The sequence below is a fragment of the Brachyhypopomus gauderio genome, chromosome 5 (genome assembly GCF_052324685.1).
Source record: "Brachyhypopomus gauderio isolate BG-103 chromosome 5, BGAUD_0.2, whole genome shotgun sequence".
NCBI lineage: Eukaryota > Metazoa > Chordata > Actinopteri > Gymnotiformes > Hypopomidae > Brachyhypopomus > Brachyhypopomus gauderio.
Genome location: NC_135215.1, coordinates 29,754,977 through 29,778,475, shown reverse-complemented (window position 1 = coordinate 29,778,475; position 23,499 = coordinate 29,754,977). Strand labels below are relative to the sequence as shown.

General features: G+C 41.5%; 1 protein-coding gene and 1 long non-coding RNA gene across 2 annotated transcripts in view; one reads left to right on the top strand and one right to left on the bottom strand.

Annotated features, from left to right (window-relative positions):
• Positions 1-1,692: 1,692 nt before the first annotated feature.
• LOC143515063 (N-acetylneuraminate-9-phosphate synthase-like) lies at positions 1,693-7,081 on the bottom strand. Its single transcript, XM_077006968.1, has 6 exons — positions 6,871-7,081; positions 4,745-4,960; positions 4,507-4,606; positions 4,154-4,308; positions 3,651-3,917; positions 1,693-2,628 (listed from the first exon to the last, which is right to left on the bottom strand). The coding sequence occupies exons 1-6, from the start codon at positions 7,000-7,002 to the stop codon at positions 2,437-2,439; spliced, it is 1,062 nt and encodes a 353-aa protein (XP_076863083.1). The 5' UTR covers positions 7,003-7,081; the 3' UTR covers positions 1,693-2,436.
• The window catches only part of LOC143515064 (uncharacterized), a 36,545-nt gene continuing 17,981 nt past the window's right edge, over positions 4,936-23,499 (top strand). The window contains exon 1 of the long non-coding RNA XR_013131027.1: positions 4,936-5,109. This is a non-coding gene — a long non-coding RNA (uncharacterized LOC143515064). The remainder of the gene's footprint in view (positions 5,110-23,499) is intronic.

Here is a 23,499-nt window from a genome sequence, read left to right as displayed (position 1 = left end):
TGTATAATGCTTATTTTTTTTGTGTTCATTAAATAGAGCAGCTCTTGTCCGCTCCGCCCCCAAGTCGGCTATCAACTTTTCATAGGCTACAACACCAAAGCTGCCACCCCCTCTGAAATTATATTAATTCACAGTATCATGGACGTAATTTTGGGGGGGGGGGGGACGGGGGGGACATGTCCCCCCCACTTTTTCAAAAGCTGGCTTTGGTCCCCCCCAGTTTTTACGGTTAAAACCAAATATTTAAATAGCGACGAATCCATGTCCCCCCCACTTTTGAAATCAAAATTACGTCCATGCACAGTATAATATACATCGACGTCAGTAGTGACACAATGTTTTCCTTAGATTATTCCTAAATGTCCTTTATTCGCGTTTCTTTTCTTTTTTCACATAGAACCAAATACGATTTGCACTACGCATTTTCCTTTTGCCCGAGTGTCTCATTTAGCGGATCACTACCGTACTCTAGTGACCGTATCTTTACAAGACATATCGCTAATAATTACTGAGTTGTTCAATTACAATACACGTGAAAGTTAGAGAATTCGCGCATCCACGATATCATTTTATTAAACACGCTAACACTAACAGTAAAAAAGAATGATTAACACAGAATGCAGTTTTTAACAAGGAATGGACTTCTGCATATATGTTTATATACTGAAGTAAAATGTAAAGCTGTGTGTTTAGTTTGCGGTTAGCCTATCTGTATTTAAGGATTACAGTTTGAGTATATACTATTACGAGAGTAAATACTCATATATACAAGAACTTGTCTGATGCAGAACAAACATTCATTCATTCAAACGTGACGCCAGATTTTGTGACCACAGAGGGCGCTATTTCAGTTTCTGTTCAGAGACAGGAGCGCTTTACGAATGCTACGGAAACTATGCTGATGCGCTTTCTTTTCTTCTTTTGTTGGTGTCCGCGAGCCAAAATATGACAGATGCTTGTATTTACATTTTATCGTCTCTTACTTACATAAATGTATATTATGTATATGGGTAAAACCGGAGCAAAGAAAAGAGAAGCGCGAAAAATATTATGAGCGTAAAATGCGAGACGCAAAGAAAGTGTGACGCGTAAACAAAGAAACGCAAAAGAGGGAAAGTATTGCAGAAACAAAATAGGAACGTAAAATGCAAAATGCTAATCTTATATTTGCGATATATTTTTTCTCGTCACCATTAAAGCCCCTAATTTGACTTCATAATATGATCTCTACCTTGCCCTTCTGTCTGTACGTTTGTTGTTACTCTGCTACTTGATCTGTCCACTTGTATTAAACCTGCACATGGATACAAACCCATCTCGTGATTCTGCAATGTTACAATTAAGAAGAAATGTAAAATGTCTTAGGGTCAGTGAGCACTAGCTATATAAGAAATCTCTGGATTACATTATCTTATCCTAGGAAGGATGAGCAAGCCAGAAGAGAATTTTATGCTTCAAGATTTGCTTTGGTAGAGTTAATACAGGTGTTACTTTAAAAATTAGTACTAAAATATTTTTTTGGAAATACACATAGGAGAATAACCAGATATCAGAACAGCACAACTGTTCTGCAATACTTTGCAAATGGGGAAGCAAAAATAAATAGTTTTCATGTTACATGACAACCGGGAGGAGGAATTTAAATGGAGTCTAACCATGGAAATTGATGGACATTGATCTTGGACATTTAGTTATTTCATTTATTGATTTTATTTCCCAACAGTCCCAAAGACAAGTTGCCATAGTGAAGAAGCAGACAAAAATTAAACAAACAGTTAAACAACAAAAAAAAAGTAATATCGCCTCCATCAAAATTACTCAATTCTCAAATCAATCATTCATGGCACTTGGTTTGAAACATGCTCATCATTTTCTGAACCCCCTTCAGTTGTTCCACTCATGGACCTCTCCTCCCATCACAGGTTCACCTACTCTTATAATCTATACCTGCTATACCTGAACCATTTCTCCCTAATTATATATAAAATGTCTACAGCTCCCTTCATATACACAATACCCTTTACCATCACCATACCTTCCATAATTTCAAAGTTAATTAAAATGAAAATGTATTAAAATATGCATGGAATAACAAAGGGAAGAAGGAAGGATCCCCAAGTTATGTGCAATGGTCTACTCCAATTAGCAATCTCTCATTAGCCCACTGATTATTCCAGGTAAGAGTACTAAAGAGGTACATAATCTAATCAAAATGAAAACATTCCCATATACAATTACAATCCTTACATTTTCCTCTCTTCTTTTACAGACTACATGATTGTTTTTTCTCAGTTGGCAGTGTTCACAAATAAAATAATCCTACACCCTTTTTTATCCATGTCTTTTTTTCATTGTTCCTGTTCTTCCCATGAAACAGGTGATTGCCTTTTTACAAGCTGCAATAAAGTTGAATAAACATTAATTCAAATTAATTTATCAGCAGCCATTGACCATGTCATTAGTTATGGTGTCATCTTCCTCTACGTCCACAGTTATTGTCTTGCCCACCAACTTGAAGATATTCTGGGGTGGTATGCCTTGTGGCTCTGCCACCTTAACTCCCAGCATGTCAAGGGTTAATTGTGTCCCCTTCTGCACTGCTCTTCTCACCACCACTGACTTGCCCAACTGAAACCAGAAAAAACATATTATTATTATTATTATTATTATTATTATTATTATTAACTATTAAAACAAATGATACTGGAAATGACAATAATATTAGTGATAGAAACAAGCAACATTTGAAAAGTAAATTTGATCTAATGTGGTTTGTTATAGAAAATGCTGAAACTCTACTTTCTCAAAGAGTATTTTTAAACATAGTGTGCGACCAAACGAGGAAGTTTAAGGTCAGCCTTTGGGTCAAGGGGACTAGACAAGGAGAAGGCGGCAATGGAGACATGTTCCAGACAGGTGACATGTTCCAGACAGAAGACCTGTGCCCGACGAGCAAGTGTCCCCTAAAAGTGCAGAATTTATGCTTTATTTGGTAATAACATATGTCTCATTTATGACCATGAATCATATGACTTTGTGATGACTTTGTAACACAAGACCAGCCAGCCCTCATGGTATATAAGGACTGGTGGCATGAGAAATAAGCTAGAGATTTTGGTGAAGTAACCATTCCGTGTGCATGTGTTGCTTTCACTGACTGACACTCTCTGGGCGCTCATAACTCTGCTTACAGAGAGACGCCGGTTCCACGACAGGTTATTATTTGATAAAATATAAATGTGCTATATTTTGTCAATTGTGATTTTTTACACCCCAGTCGAAATTTGTCCTCCGCTTATAACACATCTGTGCAGTCAGAACACACACACACACACTAGTGATTACTAGGGGGCTGTGGATTACACGTGCCCAGAGCGGTGGGCAGTCCTAGCCCGGCACCCGGGGAGCAGTTGGGGTTAGGTGCCTTGCTCAAGGGCACCTCAGTCATGGCCTTAGGTCTGGGAATCGAACCCACGACCCTCTGGACACAAGACCAGTTCCCTACCACCAGGCCATGACTGCCCCATAGCATACTATGCTATATTGCCAGAGACATAACTTGGTGAAATGAATAGCAGACAGTTGACAAAATAATCATGAACAACAGAAAAGATCCTTTAAAAATGCAGTGCATAAGTTTGTGGTCAGACCTTGCTGTGGCAGGAGGCTTCACAGGGAAGCATTTGCTTGATTGTTGAACCCATGGCGAGTTCCACTGTTCGGATTTCTTTCACCAGTGCTTTGAGCTCAGCTGGCTCTAGGGACGCTGCATGGTCACTTCCCTTCCAACTTTTGTCCAAGGTCACGTGACGTTCCACGACCTTTGCACCTAGGGCTACTGCGGCAATGGTTACACTGATGCCTGCCTCGTGACCCGAGTAGCCAATCGGAATATCCGGGAATTCCTTCTGGAATTCCTGCATTGGAGAGCAAACAGACGTATGCATACCTATTCTGTTCTATGATCTTCCATGGCGGCATGGCAGGTTTGGTAGCAGGAGTCAGAGAAATAGCACCTAATGAGAACAAGTGACTAATGCATGATTAAATTTAATTAAACAATGAATGATTTATTTAAAAGTTCAGGGAAGTCTGTCCCTAAAGCTCTGGGCATAATGGCACCAAGTCTCTATAACATGTGCAAGATTCTCACTGTGATGATGCGCAGGTTGACATGCTCTGTGGCCAGTGGGTAAGCACTGGTACACTGCAGAAAGGTGAAGTTTGGGTTGTGCTTCTTCACTGTCTGATAAACATAGTGCATGGTCTCCATAGACTGCATACCACTGGATATCACCATGGGACGGCCTTGGAATATAAGTCCAAAAATGCACTGTTACTACAGTGAACTGTGTGTTAAATAATGAATGCAATGATTTATGATTATATGATCTATACAAAGAGAGACTCAGTTCATGTTGTGTTTAATTTTACTTGTACATGTTGGAGTCACCCTTACTCCATTAGGGTTTCAACCCCTGCTGAAGCTATAAGACACACACAAACCTTTTCTGGCGGTCTTCTCAAGGTAAGGGATGTTGCCGGTGTCTGCCGAGGCCACTTTAAAGAAGGGCACATTGATTTCATGTAGGAACTCAACTGCCATCTTTTAAGGAAAGAAATATAACAAAAACATCACAAAAAAACTTTCAAATTGTTATTTTTGCTATCACTATATGTAGACCACATAGTAGTTCAAATACAGTATGCTTTGAGACTCATGAAACAAGAAATAGTCTCTAACCTCGTCCATGCCTGATGCAGTAAAGAAAATTCCAACTTCTCTGGAAAACTTCTGCAGCTCCTTGTACTGTTCATGGCTGAACTCTAGATGGCGCTTATGGGCCCCGTAAGTGTTCCCCCAGGAATTAGGAGAATTGTAAGGACGCTCTAGTGCTCGTTTAGTGAACCTGTATTTGAGCTCGCTTTTCTGAAATTTCACACAGTCTGCTCCACAATCCTGAATGGGTGGGGAAGATAGAGGAGGAGAGAGAGCGAGAGCATATTAAGCGAGTAGAATTAAATTCTGTGTGGAATTCAATCGCTGTGACCTGGAGAGATTAAAAGAGATTGCAATGGAAAGTGATTTGGATATGTTTGACACACTTGGTGAGTATGGACTATTTTTGTTCTGCCATATGTAAAATTAACTCGATCTCCAGTTTTGATTTTTTGTTTGGTGCTACAGTATGTTTTCCTTAATATGTTTGTCTATTAGATTAGACAATAGGACCAGTGACAATAAATTAGAGATTGTGAGTGGAGACAAACCTGATCAATACATTTTTTGGGTTAGACCAGGAGTGGCCAACCTGCGGCTCTTTGCCTGGTTTCATGCGGTCCGCGCTCTCACCTGCACAAACGATCTGTGCCGTGGCCCGAGTACCTCATCAGCTCTGAGGGCGACAGACTGTTACACCTTCGTGGTGCGCGGTTTGTTTACAAGCCTAGCGAGCCACTAATACTTTTAAAACCGGCGTAGTGGAAAACGGGAGACTAGCGGCATGAAGTGACACTGCTTTGAGTCTCGTTGGTGAGACGCGGTCTTATGTCACACGTTTGGAATAAACTACATACGAGGTGCTGCTAAGGCACCGCAGACGATTGAGGGAGGCTTCAAACCTACTGCCGCTGTCTGTTCTCTTCTTCCTAAAGGCAAGTGGCGTTATAAACGGAGTTCGTGCACTTTTTACCTAGAAAACAAGTTGCGTACATAACAGAGCTCGTAGTGTGCGTGCACGCATGCACGAGCAACCTCGCCGTGCCGTGGCGCACCTTCTCCAACCGTGCCAAAGTCCTGAAGCATATCACGCCTTATGTTTATATCGAAGTTTGTGTTTGTTTTTTTAATGTGCTGTTCGCTTAGCTTGAGTTCACCCCTGTATTTTTGTCAAACGCGCATGTGCGTGAGATGAAAACATCGCTTCCCAGCCAGGACAGGACGATTTCAATAAACAATTTGTGTCAAGTGTGCTCTCAACATGGCAGGGGAAAAATGCACAGCAAAACAAAAATATGAAGATGAACAGAGGACGTTTTTAACAGAGTAGGCTGTCCTAGCCCGGCACCCGGGGAGCTGTTGGGGTTAGGTGTCTTGCTCAAGGGCACCTCAGTCATGGGCTCAGGCCTGGGATTCGAACACAGGACCATCACGAGACCGGTTCCCTAACCACTAGACCATGACTGCCCCAACACTGTTTGTGTGTAACATTTACAATAAATCAGAGCAGAGGTCTCTCTCTCTCTCTCTCTCTCTCTCTCTCTCTCTCTCTCTCTCTCTCTCTCTCTCTCTCTCTCTCTCTCTCTCTCTCTCTCTCTCTCTCTCTCTCTCTCTCTCTTTCTCTCTCTCTCTGTGAGAGACAGGGGGGGGGGAAAGAATGGGTGATGTGGCTCTTTGTTGTAACATTGAAAAACTGCCACTTTTTTACTGTGTCTGTTTAGTATAAAGCCGAAAAAAACTGTATATTTAATACAGATTTGTTCTTTTCTTTTCCAGTATCTGTAGGAGTTGAGCATTTTTTTTATTTATGCAACTGACTGAATAACTGACTCATTCCAAACTGAAAGAAAATGGAACATCTACAGTACATCTCATACATCTTATTAGTTATTGTCACATAATTATTGTATTGTGCTATTTGTATACAAATCTGTGGCATTTAACAACTGCAGTTTTAATTCATGGAAAATTATATTTACAAAAAGATTCTCAGATAGTATTGCTCTGGGCTGTTTTATTTATGTGAACAAACTGATCCTAGATTAAATGTTTCTAATTAGCTTTATATATCAAATGTTACCTCTCAATAAAATATAACATAAATAAATAAAAATAAAGCAAAACCCCTGTAAACTTTTCAAGGACAATACCTTAGCCATGCGAATCATTTTCTTGGCAATCTCAATGTCTCCTTGATGATTCTGACCAATCTCTGCGATGATGAAACAAGGGTTTGAGCCCCCGATTATTCTTCCTGGACAAAGTTCAAACTCTGCAGACATCTTAGATTATGCTTAGATGCTAGATCTTCTCACTAGATCTTCTCTTAGATGAGATCTTCTCACCAGTGAGCTTTCGCTAGCAAAGGGGCTTACATCAGGGTCAAGTAGCAATATATAGGCTTCAGAAGTTCCACCCCCACACAGCAAGCATGGAAGTAAGTGACACGTACACAGGTTTTCTGTGTGTGTGTGTGTGTGTGTGTGTGTGTGTGTGTGTGCACATGCATAATATTTGTAGTTGTGTGTATAACATTGAAACAAGAAGATTTTGTAATGTTACAGTGCAATACTTCCAAATACTTGGTCTTCCAAGTGCTAAAACTGAAAAGTGTAAAGTACAGAAAAAATATTTCTGTAAACAGAACATTTTGCTTTTTAAATGTAGAACAAAATTCTGAAAAAGTTCCTCAATGAATGAATATTGGCTACACTTAGAGGCTCACTTTGCAGGTCTTAATTATTATCTGTGAATGAGTAATGATTTAACACATTTGCAAATTATATCTATAGTAATAATATACAGAATAGAATAAATAGTACAGAATGTTTTAGTGAAGTGTGGTCATGAAGACTTATAAGCATAAAGTTTGAGTATTTAATATCATTTGAATTCAGTTTTAACCAAGTACTGTCAGTATGCCTGCAATAGCACAGTATTGGAATTAATATTATATTATCCTAATATCTAATCTAATATATAGATTAGTATTAATGCTGATCTTTGAATTTCAAACAAGAAATATGGAATTGATTAAGTGGTAATTCAATGCAATCGATACTATTTTCCACAAGGAGTCATGGGTCGGGAGAACCCACATGTCTGGATAGAACGTTCTTTGCTGAATATGTGCTTGACTCCTGGGTGACATGTTGTGGTTTGTGTCTTGTGCCTCTCTCCCTGGAAGACATGGAGGATGTATATCTATTTGGAACTTTGATCACTGGGTTTCTGCTGATTGGATTAGGCGTTGCCCTGGTGTATCGAGAAATTAAAAGATTTCTTGAACATCCGTGGAAATTGCCCAACATGTTTGATGCGAAGTTTAGAGCTGTCGAAACGCAGACTGTGACTGTTAGTAAAAGCATGGATTTGATCATGGAGAGCTCACAGCTCTACTGTGCTAGACCAGCCTCTGGAGGAGGGTCGTGGGTTCGATTCCCAGACCTGAGGCCATGACTGAGGTGCCCTTGAGCAAGGCACCTAACCCCAACTGCTCCCCGTGTGCCGGGCTAGGGCTGCCCACCGCTCTGGGCACGTGTGATGTGTGTGTGCGCGCTCTAACTGCACAGATGGGTAAGAAGCGGTGGACAAATTTCGATTGCGGTGAAAAATCACAATTGACAAAATATGGCACATTTACATGACTAACCGGGAGCCAGTGCAGTTGATGTAAAACAGGAATGATATGGTGAAAAGAAGGAGTTCTTGTAATGATACGTGCAGCTGCATTTTGATCCATTAGAAAATTGTTTAATGATTTAAGAGGAAGACCATAAAGAAGAGAATTACAGTAATCTAAACGAGAAGTGACTAGGCTGTGAACCAGAATAGCAATAGTGTGAGAGGAAAGAGAGGAGCGGAGGTGAGTGATATTTCGGAGGTGGAAATAAGCAGAGCGATTGATATTACTAATGTGTGACTGAAATGAAAGTGTACTATCCAATATGACACCCAAGCTCTTTACCTGAACCGAAGGAGAGTGCAATTATTAATAGTGAGAGAAAAAGTTTTTGTTTTAGAAAGATTGGATTTGGTGCCAACAAGTAGAACTTCTGTTTTGTCACCATTTTATTTGAGAAAATAAAGGGAGCCAGGTTTTAATTTCAGCTAAATAGTCAGTAAGGAAGGGCAAGGGAAAATTGTAAGTGGGCTTACCAGAGATAACAGAAGAGGGTTGAAGTTTAAAGTTGTATAAAAGGTCATCCTCGTTATCGTGGAACATTTCTCTAAGATGGCCAAGTTCGTGGCTCTGCCCAAGCCTCCTTCGGCCTCCTTCGGAGACGACTTGTCTGTTTTTAGAGCACGTTGTACGTGTGCATGGGTTCCTTACTGATGTGATGTCTGACATGGGCCCTCAATTTGCTAGCCGGTTCCGGGGCCAGCCTTTCCTCGGGCTTTCACTCACAAACCAATGGCCAGACCAAAAGGGTAAACCAGGACCTTGAGCAGACCCTTCGCTGCCTGGCCTCCTCTAACCCCTCCTCCTGATCGGACCATCTGATTTGGGCAGAATATGCCCTCAACACTCTGTGGCACTCTTTCCTACGTATGTCCCCATTTGAGGGTCTCTATGGTTATGCTAGGTATGCTTGGTGTGCCTGGGGCTCGGGCCCTGGTCAGGCGCTCTCAGTTGGCTGGGAAGAGGGCTCACAGGGCCTTGTTAGCAGCCTTGGCCGCTCAGCGCCATAGTGCTGACAAGCACAGGCTCTCGGCACCATCAGCTGTCGGCCAAGGACCTACCGGTCCGTGGGGACACCAAGAAACTGGCTCCATACTTTCTGGTCCCGTTTAAGGTCGTGCGATGGGTAAACCCGAGCTCCCACCAATAAACTTTACATGGTGACGAGCATTGGGACCACATTTGTTTTTCTGCTTCTTTGTTTTTAATGGGCTATGATCTTCAATGATTTCTGATCATGACCTACACTGGGGTTTTTTCACTTTATTGTTTGTAAGAATTTCCTTCAATGAGAATCTCTTTCTGTAACAGACACTTTCTCTATGCACTAGTTTTCTCTCTAATATCAATAACATCATATCTATATCATCTGCACACTCTAGCACACTACATTTACATCTTTAGCTGATGTGTTTGGCATCTTGATTTGGGTGCTGCTGTTTTGGCTTTTGTCGTCACATGCATATCATAGTGAATTCATTATGTGCATCTGCTCTGCATCTATATATACTCTGACATCTTCTTGAATAGTGAGTATGCTTCTGCCAGGTGTACACCAAAGAATTTGGTGGACTTGAGGATCTCCATGGTGGAGTGGTCAGTGCTTAGTGGAGAGTGATTACACATTTTTCTTCTGAAGTAAACAAACATCTCTTTGGTTTTGTTCACATTCAGAGACAGGTTGTTGCTTTTACACCAGTCCATTAGCCATTGCACCTTCTCTCTGTATGCTGGCTCGTTCTTGTTGATGAGACCCACCAGGGTTGTATCATCAGTGAACTTGATATGGTTAGAGTCATGAGTAAGCACTGTGAATAGCAGTGGACTGTGGTGGTGCTCGCTGCGTAGTTGGTCTCCCAGTCAGAAAGTCCAGGTAGACTCAACTTTCCAATCAGGTGCGGAGGATTGATGGTGTTGAATGCTGAACTGCTGTATATGAACAGAAGTGTCTTCATTGTCCAGGTGGATTAATGCCAGATGCAGGGTGGTGGCTATGGCGGTGTCTGTTGAATCTTTGATGAGTGAAGTTTATAATATCTCATTGATATTTACAAAATGAATGCTTTCATCAGGCACATTGTGTGCATGGTAAATAGATAAATTAAGAGTGCTAATAAAACCTCCTTAGTAAACATTTGTTTTATCCACACATGGATGTTTTGTGTGCAAAGTAAATAGATATGTGAGAGAGCTAATAAAATATCAATAGTGAAAATAGATTTTCTATTCTCAGGTTTCATTCCATATATTCAGACTTTCATTCCATATATTCAGACTACATTCCTTATTCTCAGGTTTCATTCCATATATTCAGACTCAGCTTTTCCCTTTACTCGACTAATAGTTGAATTGGGTTTATATTTTGGGTTAAAAATATTTTAAATAAAATATGCCTGCCTCTTCAAAGTAAAAACCTAAAACACTCAGATAAATGAATAAACATGGTAGGTTGGCTATATTCAGCTTTTATTTATTTACTCATTTATTTTTTATGAAACGTTAGAGAACATTAACCGTCAGTGCGCATTGCGTATATCGAACTGTCAGACAGGCACAGTGCAAAATGTCAAAAATATTTTAAATAAAATATGCCTGCCTGAAAATATAAAAAAATTACCACACAACAGCAAAAAAATATAAGGAAAGGTTCATGTAACAGGGTTTAAAAGCAAACAACAAAAAATGTTTATAGGCCTACTTGCCGAGACGCACCGCGACGAGACGATCGAAACAACAAACGGCTGAACGCGTTTTAAATGGTATGCCATGTTGTCGTGCGAAATGAAAGACGTTGATGACATAACTTGCACTTTACTTTGTTTGATTCATCTTTATCTTTTTCAAAATACTTTTGACATTTAACAGACACTTTCTCTATGCAGTAAATTTCTCTCTAATATCAATAACATTATATCTATACCATCTGCACACTCTAGCACACTACATTTCTATATATATCTTTAGCTGATGTGTAGGGGAGAGTGGGGTGAGTTGTGCCAGTTTTTACTTAAAGTGACTTTAAAGTGAGACTATGACAGTAATGCTTCCAACTAAAATATGTACATATATTTCAGGATGTGGGGCATCCCTGGAATCAGTCACTTTGGATGTGAAATATAGTATTTACGAAATACAGCTTTTTGAAAAAAAGTGGTCTCGTGGCACAACTTGCCCCCAGTGCGGGGTAAGTTGTGCCATTGATTACTGAAGTAAAATAATATATTTTGATCTCAAGAACTGGAATGCTATATAAAAGCTAGACAAATTCAATACAAAATTACTAATTTAAGGTTTATTTAAAGTTACTTTACAACATCAAAGGCTAATTTTCTACAAGCCTATTGTGCCACATGAGCACACAAAAGATAAATTTTCTTAAACAAGGCCTAACACTTCAGAACAAAGTTCAGTTCAAAATGAAACAAAAACAGTAGCAAATATTACATTTTTTTAGCATAATTAGCATATATCTTAATTTTTCCCTTATTGATCCATTGCAGTTTACATTTACATTTGCATAAGTTGAAGCTATACGCTTTAAATAAGTCCAGTTCTTTTATATCCTATTTCTTTTCCATCTATCTTTTTCTTCTCCATGTTTTACTTTAATGACATCCTGCATATGCTCATCTCCCTCGCCACCTGACCAATAGACTTCCCTTCTCCACCTCTTCACTACTCTGTCCATGTCCTCTAGAGGAGTGGAAGCCCTGCATGTCTTCCTCTTATAACTCCGTGGCATGATGGTCTATTTCTATTTTGGGTCTAAAATTAAGAATGTCACATAGTTTAAGTGATTAAATATAAGAATAAAATGTACAACTACAAAAAAAAAAAACAATATGTTTAAAATATTCATAAGTGGGTGTGAGTTCTGCCACTGGCACAACTTACCCCAGGCCCTATGGCACAAATCACCCCAACCCCACCATTTGGGAAAAAATGCATCGTCCAGTAGTTTTGGGCTAACATCATGCTAGCTGCATAGACTCATAGTGTAGCTTACCAAAGTACTAAAACGTGTAAAATGTTTTCATACTTCTCTATAACTGTTTGGACACAACAATCAAAAATCCTTGATCATAGGAATTTTACTTTGAAAGGCAAAAAACAGTTTTTTGAACTTAAAAGTGCTTTCCTCTTATGCAATGAGGCTCTCTTCTTTGCAGGATGAGTAAAATGAATGTTTTTTCAAAAATTAATGGTCACATAACCAATTTCTTCTCTGGTTCCCTAGAAACAGGGGGTGGCACAACTTCCCCCCTGGCACAAATCACCCAACTCTCCCCTATGGTTTCTTGATTTGGGCTCTGCTGTTATGACTTTTGTCGTCACATGCATATCATAGTGGATTCATCATGTGCATCTGCTCTGCTGATGCCTTCTGTTTGGTCGTCTATATACAGGGTTGCCAACTCTCACGCATTGAGCGTGAGACACACGCATTTGACCGTTTTCACACGCTCTCACGCCACACTTCCGATAAAAATCCAGTTTATTTACCTCTGATCCACATCTATAATTCAATGAGTTACTAGTTTGCTCTGGTGCCAACCACCGGCGATCGATAGATCGCGATATAACACTTAATTTGTGTCCATTTTACGTTCGCCATCCCCCCCTCCCCCGCTCAACAACTTGCGTTCGCCAGGTTAAAATCTCACTCTAAGCGAACGTCAAAAGTTGGCAACCCTGATATATACTTTGACATCTTCTTGAATAGTGAGTGTGCTTCTGCTAGGTGTACACCAAAGAATTTGATGGACTTGAGGGCGTGTGAGCGTGTGAAGACAGTCAAATGCGTGTGTCTCACGCTCATTGCATGAGAGTTGGCAACCCTGTGTTGAATGCTGAACTGATGTATATGAACAAAATTTGAGTAAGTGTCTTCATTGTCCAGGTGGATTAATGCCAGATGCAGGGTGGTGTCTGTTGAATCTTAGATGAGTTAAGTTTATAATGTCTCATTGATATTTACAAAATGAATGCTTTCATCAGGCACATTGTGTGCATGGTAAATAGATAAATTAAGAGTGCTAATAAAACCTCCTTAGTAAACATTTGTTTTATCCACACATGGATGTTTTGTGTGCAAAGTAAATAGATATGTGAGAGAGCTAATAAAATATCAATAGTGAAAATAGATTTTCTATTCTCAGGTTTCACTCCATATATTCAGACTTTCATTCCATATATTCAGACTACATTCCTTATTCTCAGGTTTCATTCCATATATTCAGACTCAGCTTTTCCCTTTACTCGACTAATAGTTGAATTGGGTTTATTTATTTATTTATTTATTTTACAGCACCTTAAACAGGATCGCATTCTCATTCAGGACTTTTTTCCTCTTCAAAGTAAAAACCTAAAACACTCAGATAAATGAATAAACATGGTAGGTTGGCTATATTCAGCTTTTATTTATTTACTCATTTATTTTTTATGAAACGTTAGAGAACATTAACCGTCAGTGCGCATTGCGTATATCGAACTGTCAGACAGGCACAGTGCAAAATGTCAAAAATATTTTAAATAAAATATGCCTGCCTGAAAATATAAAAACATTACCACACAACAGCAAAAATATATAAGGAAAGGTTCATGTAACAGGGTTTAAAAGCAAACAACAAAAAATGTTTATAGGCCTACTTGCCGAGACGCACCGCGACGAGACGATCGAAACAACAAACGGCTGAACGCGTTTTAAATGGTATGCCATGTTGGTTGTTGTCGTGCGAAATGAAAGACGTTGATGACATAACTTGCACTTTACTTTGTTTGATTCATCTTTATCTTTTTCAAAATACTTTTGAAGTTTTTTAATAGCCATTATAATCTCGGCAGATGCTGCGTATTCTGTAGCATGTTCAGCTCCGCTCGTTTGGATTGTGCAACTGCAGAGTGTGATTTATTAATGTGTAGTAAGGAAGATGCCTATAAAAACAACATTTTAAAATATTTATTAACAGAAATTAGGATGATTTTATTTGACAAAAGGCTATATATAACGAAAACAAAGACATTTCATGTAACATCTAATGCTTAGCTGCATCCTTGGGCACCCCCATGCAGTTAGAATGGTACATTCGACTATGACGTTCATAGTCGACTATAGTCGAATCAGCGACTATTGCAGGTCACCCCTACTTACTACACTCACTTTCTTCTCGACCTACTTCAATGGACATGAATGACATTTCTGTCAAACAGCATTTGTGCAATACATTGTACCACCCCTTGGCATTTTACTGTAAATACAACTGTACAACTGTTTATTGCATATCTATTCTGTACATATCTCTTGTATAGTCTGTGTGTAGCATGTTTCAAGTCTTATTTGTGGGCAAACACCAAGACAAATTCCTTGTATGTGCAACATACTTGGCGAAATAAAGTGATTCTGATTCTGATTAGTTATCATCAATATGCAGATGATTTATCTAGAACCTAAAGCCCTAAAATCTATTTGCTCACTGTTTGACTGCATAGGTGATGCACAGACATGGATGTCTGACAATTTTCTGCAACTAAATAAAGAGAAGACAGAGGTTCTTGTTCTTGGCAGTGATTCACAAAGGAATGATGTCCAGACCTATTTAAATCAAATGAATCTGAATGCCAGACAATGTGTTATGAACCTGGGCGTCACCTTTGATAATGAGCTCAGCTTCAAATCACACATCATGACTACATGCAAGACAGCTTATTTTCACCTCCGAAACATCACTAAGGTCCGAGATATGCTCTCTTCTGCTGATGGTGAAAAACTTGTCCATGCATTTATCACATCAAGGCTAGATTATTGTAACGCTGTTCTATCTACTCTTCCAAAGAGCTCTATTTCTCACCTACAGTGAGTGTTGAGAATATATTTGTTAGAAAGATAATTTATTTAGAACACATGATGTAAATGTAATAGTTAAAGCAAAATTAATGTAAGTCAATTCACAGATTTTTTAGAGTAACAGTTCATGTGCCAGTGTCAGATATGAAAGGAGCTTAAAACGAGACTGTAGGTCAGTTTATTCAGGAATGTGTGGGAGATGGACTTCATTGCCCAGGGGACATTGCGCATGTGAGAAGACGGGCGGGTTTTCTGGGGTCTGGCGGGCTCATATATTTTTTACGTTGTGAAGGATGCAGACGATTCGAGTCAATTACCCGCTGTAAACGTGCCAAGTTTATTTTCAGTAAACAGTTTGAAACGGAGAGACGTCTCGCTTCATTATTTTTAGTCGCCAACACGATCAATCAGAACATTTTGGTGCCGAAACCCGGGAAGGTAGAACGAGATGGCTGACGAAGAGAGTGAAGAGAGACCACTCGCGGCGGAGCAAGGAGAAAGGGCGCGAAGAAAACGCCGGACGATTCGAAGCTCCGCTACGCGACTGATGAACCAGATTGACGCTGAATTGCGAAAAGAAGATGAACAGAGGGATCTCAATCGTGTGCGGGAGATGTTAGCAGTATTGTTAGCAAAGGAGGACAGTTTGCGCGAGCTGGACAACATAGTGGAGGAACACACTTCACTGGAAGACATGGAGGCGGAGATTGAACTCGCAGAAGAGTATAGAGATCGCGTCATTGAGGTAAAAACGCGTGTTCATCGCGTGATCATCGAGAACGTGAGTAACCCCCCACCTACTCGTCAAAGTGATGCTAGTAGTGCAAATAAACAGACAATGAGACTGCCAAAGTTACAAATTGACAAATTTAATGGAGATGTAAGCTCATGGCAGGAATTTTGGAGTCAGTATGAGACTGCTATTCATAACAACAGTGCACTCTGCAAGAAAGAGAAGTTTACCTACCTGAAAACTTATCTTACTGGAACAGCTGCAAAGTCAGTAGCAGGGCTTGCACTGACCGACAGTAATTATGACGCAGCTATTGATTTACTTCAAAGGAGGTTTGGAAGGAAAGATCTAATTGTAAATGCTCACATGTCAAAGCTACTGAATCTCACTCCTGTAAAGAAATCCTCTGATGTCACTGCCTTAAGACAGTTGTATGATGAATGTGAAGTTCAAACCAGAAGCCTAGAATCATTAGGAGTGGTATCAGACACCTATGGTGGAATGTTATGCCCAATATTACTCCAGATGATGCCAGATGACATGGCTCTTGAATACAGCCGTCAAAGAGGTGACAATGACGAGTGGAAGGTGGCCGATGTGCTTCAATTCCTTCAGAAAGAGGTTCAGACACGAGAGAGAACTGTACAAATGATGAAATCATTTAATCAGAGAGAAAACCAGTTCACAAACAAACTAAACAGTAAGTCACATTCAGCTGGTGACATGAAAGTAAAGAAACCAAACATGACATCTGCAGCTGCGCTACACGTTACGGAACAGAAAGTAAACAGTTGCTTGTTCTGTGATCGTGTTGAACACAAATCTGAGAAATGTCCAGACTACGATGTACCAGCACGCAAAGAGAAACTGAAGAGACTAGGCAGGTGCTTTGTGTGTCTAGGGTCCAAACACATTGCCAAGTTCTGCAGGACGAGGGGCGTGTCATGTGCCACATGTGGTGGCAGGCATCATGCAGCTGTTTGTGAGAAGAATCTGGCACCTCCACCTGATGTGTCGACCAACACAGACACACTCATAACCTCAGTAATTCCTCAAGCAGATAAAGCAGAGAACACGGTGCTGCTACAGACCGCCAAGGCATGGGCCATAGGGCCCACAAGCAGGAAGATGGTCCGCTGCTTGTTAGATGGAGGCAGTCAGGGGAGTTTCGTGCATGAGAATGTAGTGAAGGAGTTACAGCTACCTGTTACCAAACAAGGAACGCTTACTCTTCACACCTTTGGCTCCTCTACTCCAACGACAGTTAGTCGCAGCATAGTGAAGCTCAGCTTGGAGAATGTGTGGGATAAGCAGCAGAGAATTGAAATAGAAGCTGTTGTGACCCCACGAGTATGCACAGCACTGATGAAGGTTCCAGGTGAACACATACAGAAAGAGATGAGAAAAAGAGGTCTTCAATTAGCTGACTCTGATGGAGATTATAAACCTGAACTTTCTGTGCTAATTGGCTCTGATTATTACTGGCAGATAGTATCAGGCCGAGTTGAAAGACTGACCAAGAGCCTAGTGGCACTAGAGAGCACATTCGGATGGGCAGTACAAGGCCCAATGGCAGTGTCCAGTATGACGGAGTCAACATGCATGAACATACTGCTCAGCGACGAGGCACAGATGGACAAACAATTGCATGCATTCTGGGAGCTCGAGTCCCTGGGCATAACAAGTGAGAAGCCTGGGAGCCCAGAGGATGCGGAGGCATTGCAGCGGTTTGAAGAAACCTCCATTCTCAAGGACGGGCGTTACGAAGTGGAGTTGCCGTGGCGACAAGATCATCCACCACTTCAAGACAACTACCGCATAGCCAAAAGGAGATTGGAGAGTTTGAGGAGGAAACTAAGCAAGGATGTCACACTGTACAGCAGGTACAACGAAGTCGTGGAAGACTACATAAAGCAAGGAATGGCTGAGGACGTGCCGAAGGAGCATGCATCACTGCAAGGCAGCCAGACGTACTACTTACCCCATCATGCTGTATTGAGGGAAGACAAGGCGACAACAAAACTCCGAGTTGTGCTTGATGCTTCGTCTCACGAAGATGGAAGTCCCTCTCTGAACGACTGTCTCTTAACCGGTCCCAATCTGAATCCAGATCTGATGAGTGTCTTGATCAGGTTTAGACTGCATGAAGTGGCTTATATGGCAGACATCAAGAAAGCTTTTCTGCAGATTTCACTTACAGAAAGAGATCGGGACGCTGTAAGATTCCTGTGGTTCACAGGGCCACCCGCACAGGAGAAGGACATGAAGCTGCGCACACTCAGAATGACGAGGGTGGTGTTTGGAGCTTCGTCAAGCCCATTCCTACTCGCAGCCACCATTCGGAAGCATTTGAGACAGTACGAATTAGAACACCCAAAGGTGGTAGAAATAATCAGCTCCTCACTCTATGTGGATGATTTTATTTCAAGTTCAAGTGAGGTAACAGAGGCCTACACGGTAACAAAAACGGCCAAGGACATAATGTCTGAAGCAGGCATGGAGCTATGCAAATGGATGACGAACTCTCCTGAGCTCAAGGAAAAATGGCAGGAAAGCTCGATGGATTGTGCTGCTCAGCCAGAACCTCCCAGGTCCATTCTGAAGGTGCTGGGCTTGGTGTGGAGACCGGCCACTGATGACTTCATGTTCGACCTCAGAGGGCTGCTGAATATTCTGAAGGAAAGGGAGAACACAAAACGAAGTGTTCTGCAGTCTTCTGCCCGAATCTTTGACCCATTGGGATTTTTGACACCCTTCACGATTAGGATCAAGTGCATGTTTCAAGAGATGTGGGAGAGAGGGCTCCAGTGGGACGAGGAGCTGCCACCCGATCTGACAAAGAAGTGGCAACAGTGGTGTTCAGAGCTCCCTCAACTGCACGAGGTGTCAATCCCACGGTGGTACAAAACGCGCAGGCCACAGCAGAGCAATCAAGTGCTGAAGCTACATGTATTCTGTGATTCGAGTGAAAGAGCTTACAGTGCAGTCGCTTATGTCGAAGGAGAAACAAAGGAAGGAGAAGTGACTATAAGCCTGGTCGCATCCAAGTCCAGAGTGGCCCCGCTTAAAAGAATGACCCTGCCACGTCTGGAGCTGATGGGTGCTGTGATAGCAGCCAGGTTGGGGAACACACTCATGAAAGCGCTGCAGCTCGACAAGACACAACTCAGACTGTGGACAGATTCAATGATAGTTCTGCACTGGATCCGCGGCTCTGCTCATAAGTGGAAACAGTTTGTAGCGAATAGAGTCACCGAAATCCAGACTCTAACAGACCCTCAGTTCTGGTCTCACTGCAAGGGGAAGCTTAACCCAGCTGACCTTCCCACCAGAGGCCTAACTGTACAAGACCTGAAGCAGAGCACATTGTGGTGGAATGGACCTTGTGTTCTGATGACAGCTGATCACTTAGAGAGTACTCAGGAAGATGTTCAGGAAGAGGAGGTTAAATCTGAACTCCGATCCAGATACCAGATTGCGGTACAGGCTGTTCAGCAAGAGACAGACTTCCCAAGTCCTGTCTTATGTCTAGAGAAGTACAGCAAACTAAAAACAGTGCTCCGAGTGACAGCCTGGATCAAGAGATTCATCACCAACTCGCGTTCAAGATCTAAGGTGAGTGGTGAACTGACCGCGGAAGAGCTGAATGAAGCTGAAAAATACTGGACGAAGGTGATCCAGCAAGAGAGTTTCAGGTCCGAAATGGATCTGCTGGTATCAGGGAAATGCCCCAACACTGACTCCAGAATACGAGAGCTCAAACCATTTCTGGATGAAGATGCATTGCTTAGTGTTGGAGGACGGCTACAACACTCTGATCTCTCTTACAGACAAAAACACCCCTGGATTTTGCCCAGCAAACACAAATACACGGAGATGGTGGTGCAGAATCAACATGAGCAAATATGTCATGCAGGTGTACAAGACACTTTAGTGCAGACTAGAGAGAAATATTGGATTCTTAAGGCACGGCAGGTGGTAAGGAAGGTTGTGTCCGGATGTGTATTTTGCAGGAAATTCAAAGCGAAGCCTGGACAACAGACTACTGCACCATTGCCGAGGGACAGAATAACAGAATCACCACCTTTCGAAGTTACTGGTGTGGACTTCGCCGGGCCACTGTATGTGAAGATCCAGAGCTCAATGGCGAAGGCATACATAGCACTATTCACGTGTGCTGTAACCAGAGCAGTCCACTTAGAGTTGGTCTCGGACATGTCTACGGAGCACTTCTTACTAGCTCTGAAACGATTCGTATCTAGAAGAGGAATATGTAAGGTGATCTATTCAGATAATGCCAAGACGTTTAAAAGAGCAGATCAAGATCTGAAGGAGCTCTGGCAACGAATTAAAGATCCACGACTGCGAGAGTTCTTCTCAGAGAAGGGCATAGCCTGGCGGTTCATCGCTGAAAGAGCAGCCTGGTGGGGCGGGTTCTGGGAGCGGCTAGTTAGATCAGTCAAAATCATCCTCAGAAAGGTGCTTGGCAGAGCTAAACTCAACTTTGAAGAGATGTGCACCATGCTGACTGAAGCTGAAGCCATAATCAACTCCAGACCGCTCACTTATGTGCCCAATGATGTGGACCAGCCAGAGCCACTGACCCCTGCCCACTTCTTGGTGGGTCAGAGACTGACATGCTTGCCTCCCAAGTCGTTTCCAGCTGAGATCAACCGTCCAACAGCCAATAAGGAGGAGATGACCAAGAGGTGGCGCTACAGACAACGACTCATGATCAACTTCTGGAACCGCTGGCAGAAGGAATATCTGCTGGATCTGAAGTCAGCTCGTCGCTGCGACACCCCACAGCCTTCCACGCTGAAGGTTGGAGATGTTGCACTCATTAGAGAAGATAACGCCCCCCGGCAGAGCTGGAAGCTGGGGAAAATCGAAGAGCTGTTTCCTGGTCGTGATGGCCTGGTGAGGTCATGTGCAGTCCGCACCAGCACGGGGACTGTTCTGCGGAGGCCCATCCAGCTTTTGTATCCTTTGGAAATTGTATAAACAGTAGTTTATGGGGGGGGAGGATGTTGAGAATATATTTGTTAGAAAGATAATTTATTTAGAACACATGATGTAAATGTAATAGTTAAAGCAAAATTAATGTAAGTCAATTCACAGATTTTTTAGAGTAACAGTTCATGTGTCAGTGTCAGATATGAAAGGAGCTTAAAACGAGACTGTAGGTCAGTTTATTCAGGAATGTGTGGGAGATGGACTTCATTGCCCAGGGGACATTGCGCATGTGAGAAGACGCGCGGGTTTTCTGGGGTCTGGCGGGCTCATATATTTTTTACGTTGTGAAGGATGCAGACGATTCGAGTCAATTACCCGCTGTAAACATGCCAAGTTTATTTTCAGTAAACAGTTTGAAACGGAGAGACGTCTCGCTTCATTATTTTTAGTCGCCAACACGATCAATCAGAACAGTGAGTTCAGAACGCTGCTGCAAGGGTTCTGACCTGCAGGAGAAAAAGAGATCATATTACACCTGCAATCCACTCACTGCACTGGTTACATGTCAGCTTTAGAATACATTTTAAGGTTCTAATGATGGTTTTTAAATGTCTTTGTGGTCTTGCTCCTCTTTACCTCAGTGAAATGATGGTTAGATATGTTCCAGTCAGGTCTCTCAGGTCTTCAAACAGTAATCTACTGGTGATTTCATAAAAGCCGATTAAAGATTGGCGAGGGGGCTTTTAGCCACTATGGCTCAAAGCTCTGGAACTTTCTTCCTGAAGAGCTCAGAGGCATTTCATCCCTTCACAGCTTCAAGAAGAGTCTCAAAACTTTCCTCTTTAGATCTGCTTACTTTATTACATTATGTTGTCTATTATTTTCTAAATCTAATAATACTAATCTTAATAGTATTATCTTATTTACTTTACTTTTTTATTATCTTATTTACTTTACTGGAGTGGAGTGCTACAGTCAGACGCAAAAGTAGAACTGAGCCAAGAAGAAAGAAAAATATATATTTTACGAGGGAAAATAAAAATAGTAACGCACAGTTACTTGGATAAGTAACTTTAATCTGATTACTGGACTGGAAATAGCGCGTTATATTACTTGTTACCGAAAAAAGTGGTAAGATTGGAGTAACGCGTTACTGACATCACTTTTCGCCACCCACCCCAAACACCCCCGTCAACAAAGTACGTTCGCCACCCCCCCTAAGAAGGAGCCATTTGGGAGCCGAAAGAGCCGACTCTTTATGAGGAGCTGAGCCAAAAGAACCGGCTCCCTAAAAAGAGCCGAAATTCCCATCACTATGATGCCTCCACAGAATGTTGGTGGTAGGTGGGCCTGCTGTTCATTTACAGAGGGCCAGGCAGTTATAATTCAGCGCAATACCAGTTTCAAGTGACAACAAAACTGACCAATCATATCTGCCGTCTTAGTGGGCGTGCTTAACTGTATGATAATTTCCGCCCGCTGTGGCGACGCTAGCTGGCGTTAACGTACCACCGCTAGCTAGTTTCGATTAATTCCTTTGATGTCCTCGTGCGTGTTGTTTACATATTACGCTTCAGAGGAACACGGAGCTGTGAACCTTATTTTGTTGGAACCTTATTTTGCTTAAAATGCACGATTATCATACCGTGTGTGTTTGCTTATTACCGGTAAAAGGCAAGCCAGTGGAGAAACTGACCCGCGCATGCGCAACTCCGCTCCGGTTCAGCTACTCAGCACACAGCAGTGAGAATGGCAGAAAGTGCATCAGACTTAACAAATTTCTTTACAAAAAAAGGGCTAAACTAAAATCAGTGGTCAAAATGATGTCATTGTGGGCCTCGCGCGCTGTCGATTCGCAAGGTCGTGCACCTCTCGAATTTTGTAACTTTGCGTGTGCCACACCTCAGTGCAGTGAACAAAGTCATGTTTGCAGGGTTCATACACCTATACAAGGTGGAATTAAAGCATATGTACATCACTTTCAAATTTCATTTCAATATTTCCCAGCACGTTAAACTTATGTAAGTTCAATATTTATACATATACTCGTAATGATTCGAAATAATTCACTTTTTTTCACATTATTTAATGGTTGTTTATTTTCTTCACATTCTCTCATGTTTTGTCCTGGAATTACAAGAGGCTCGTATTTGTTAACGTAATACAGGAGAACTGTTCAGTCAGACAGCTATTTGTGAAACGAAGTTAGTATTTGTATTTTAGCCTAAATTCTAGCACTTTTCAAACCTGAAACACAACGTCAGGTAAATGTTCCTTCCCTTGTTTTTGAGATGTGTTTCTTTATACTACCACATATCGTTTTGGACAACACTGCAAAGAATGTGACGTGGAAAGTATAAACGCTTCCGGCGTTTGCGGAGGTTCGCGGAATCGCGCGCTACGGTCACTCATGAAAGTATAAACCTAACTTTTTAAGGTCCTTGCTTTCACTGGATGTGAAGGACGCCATTAATTTACATGCGTTCATTTTCAAATTCTGACGTGAAATCCATGATTTAGGTTTCTTTAATTTTGCAGTATTTATATAAACACGTGTACAGCTT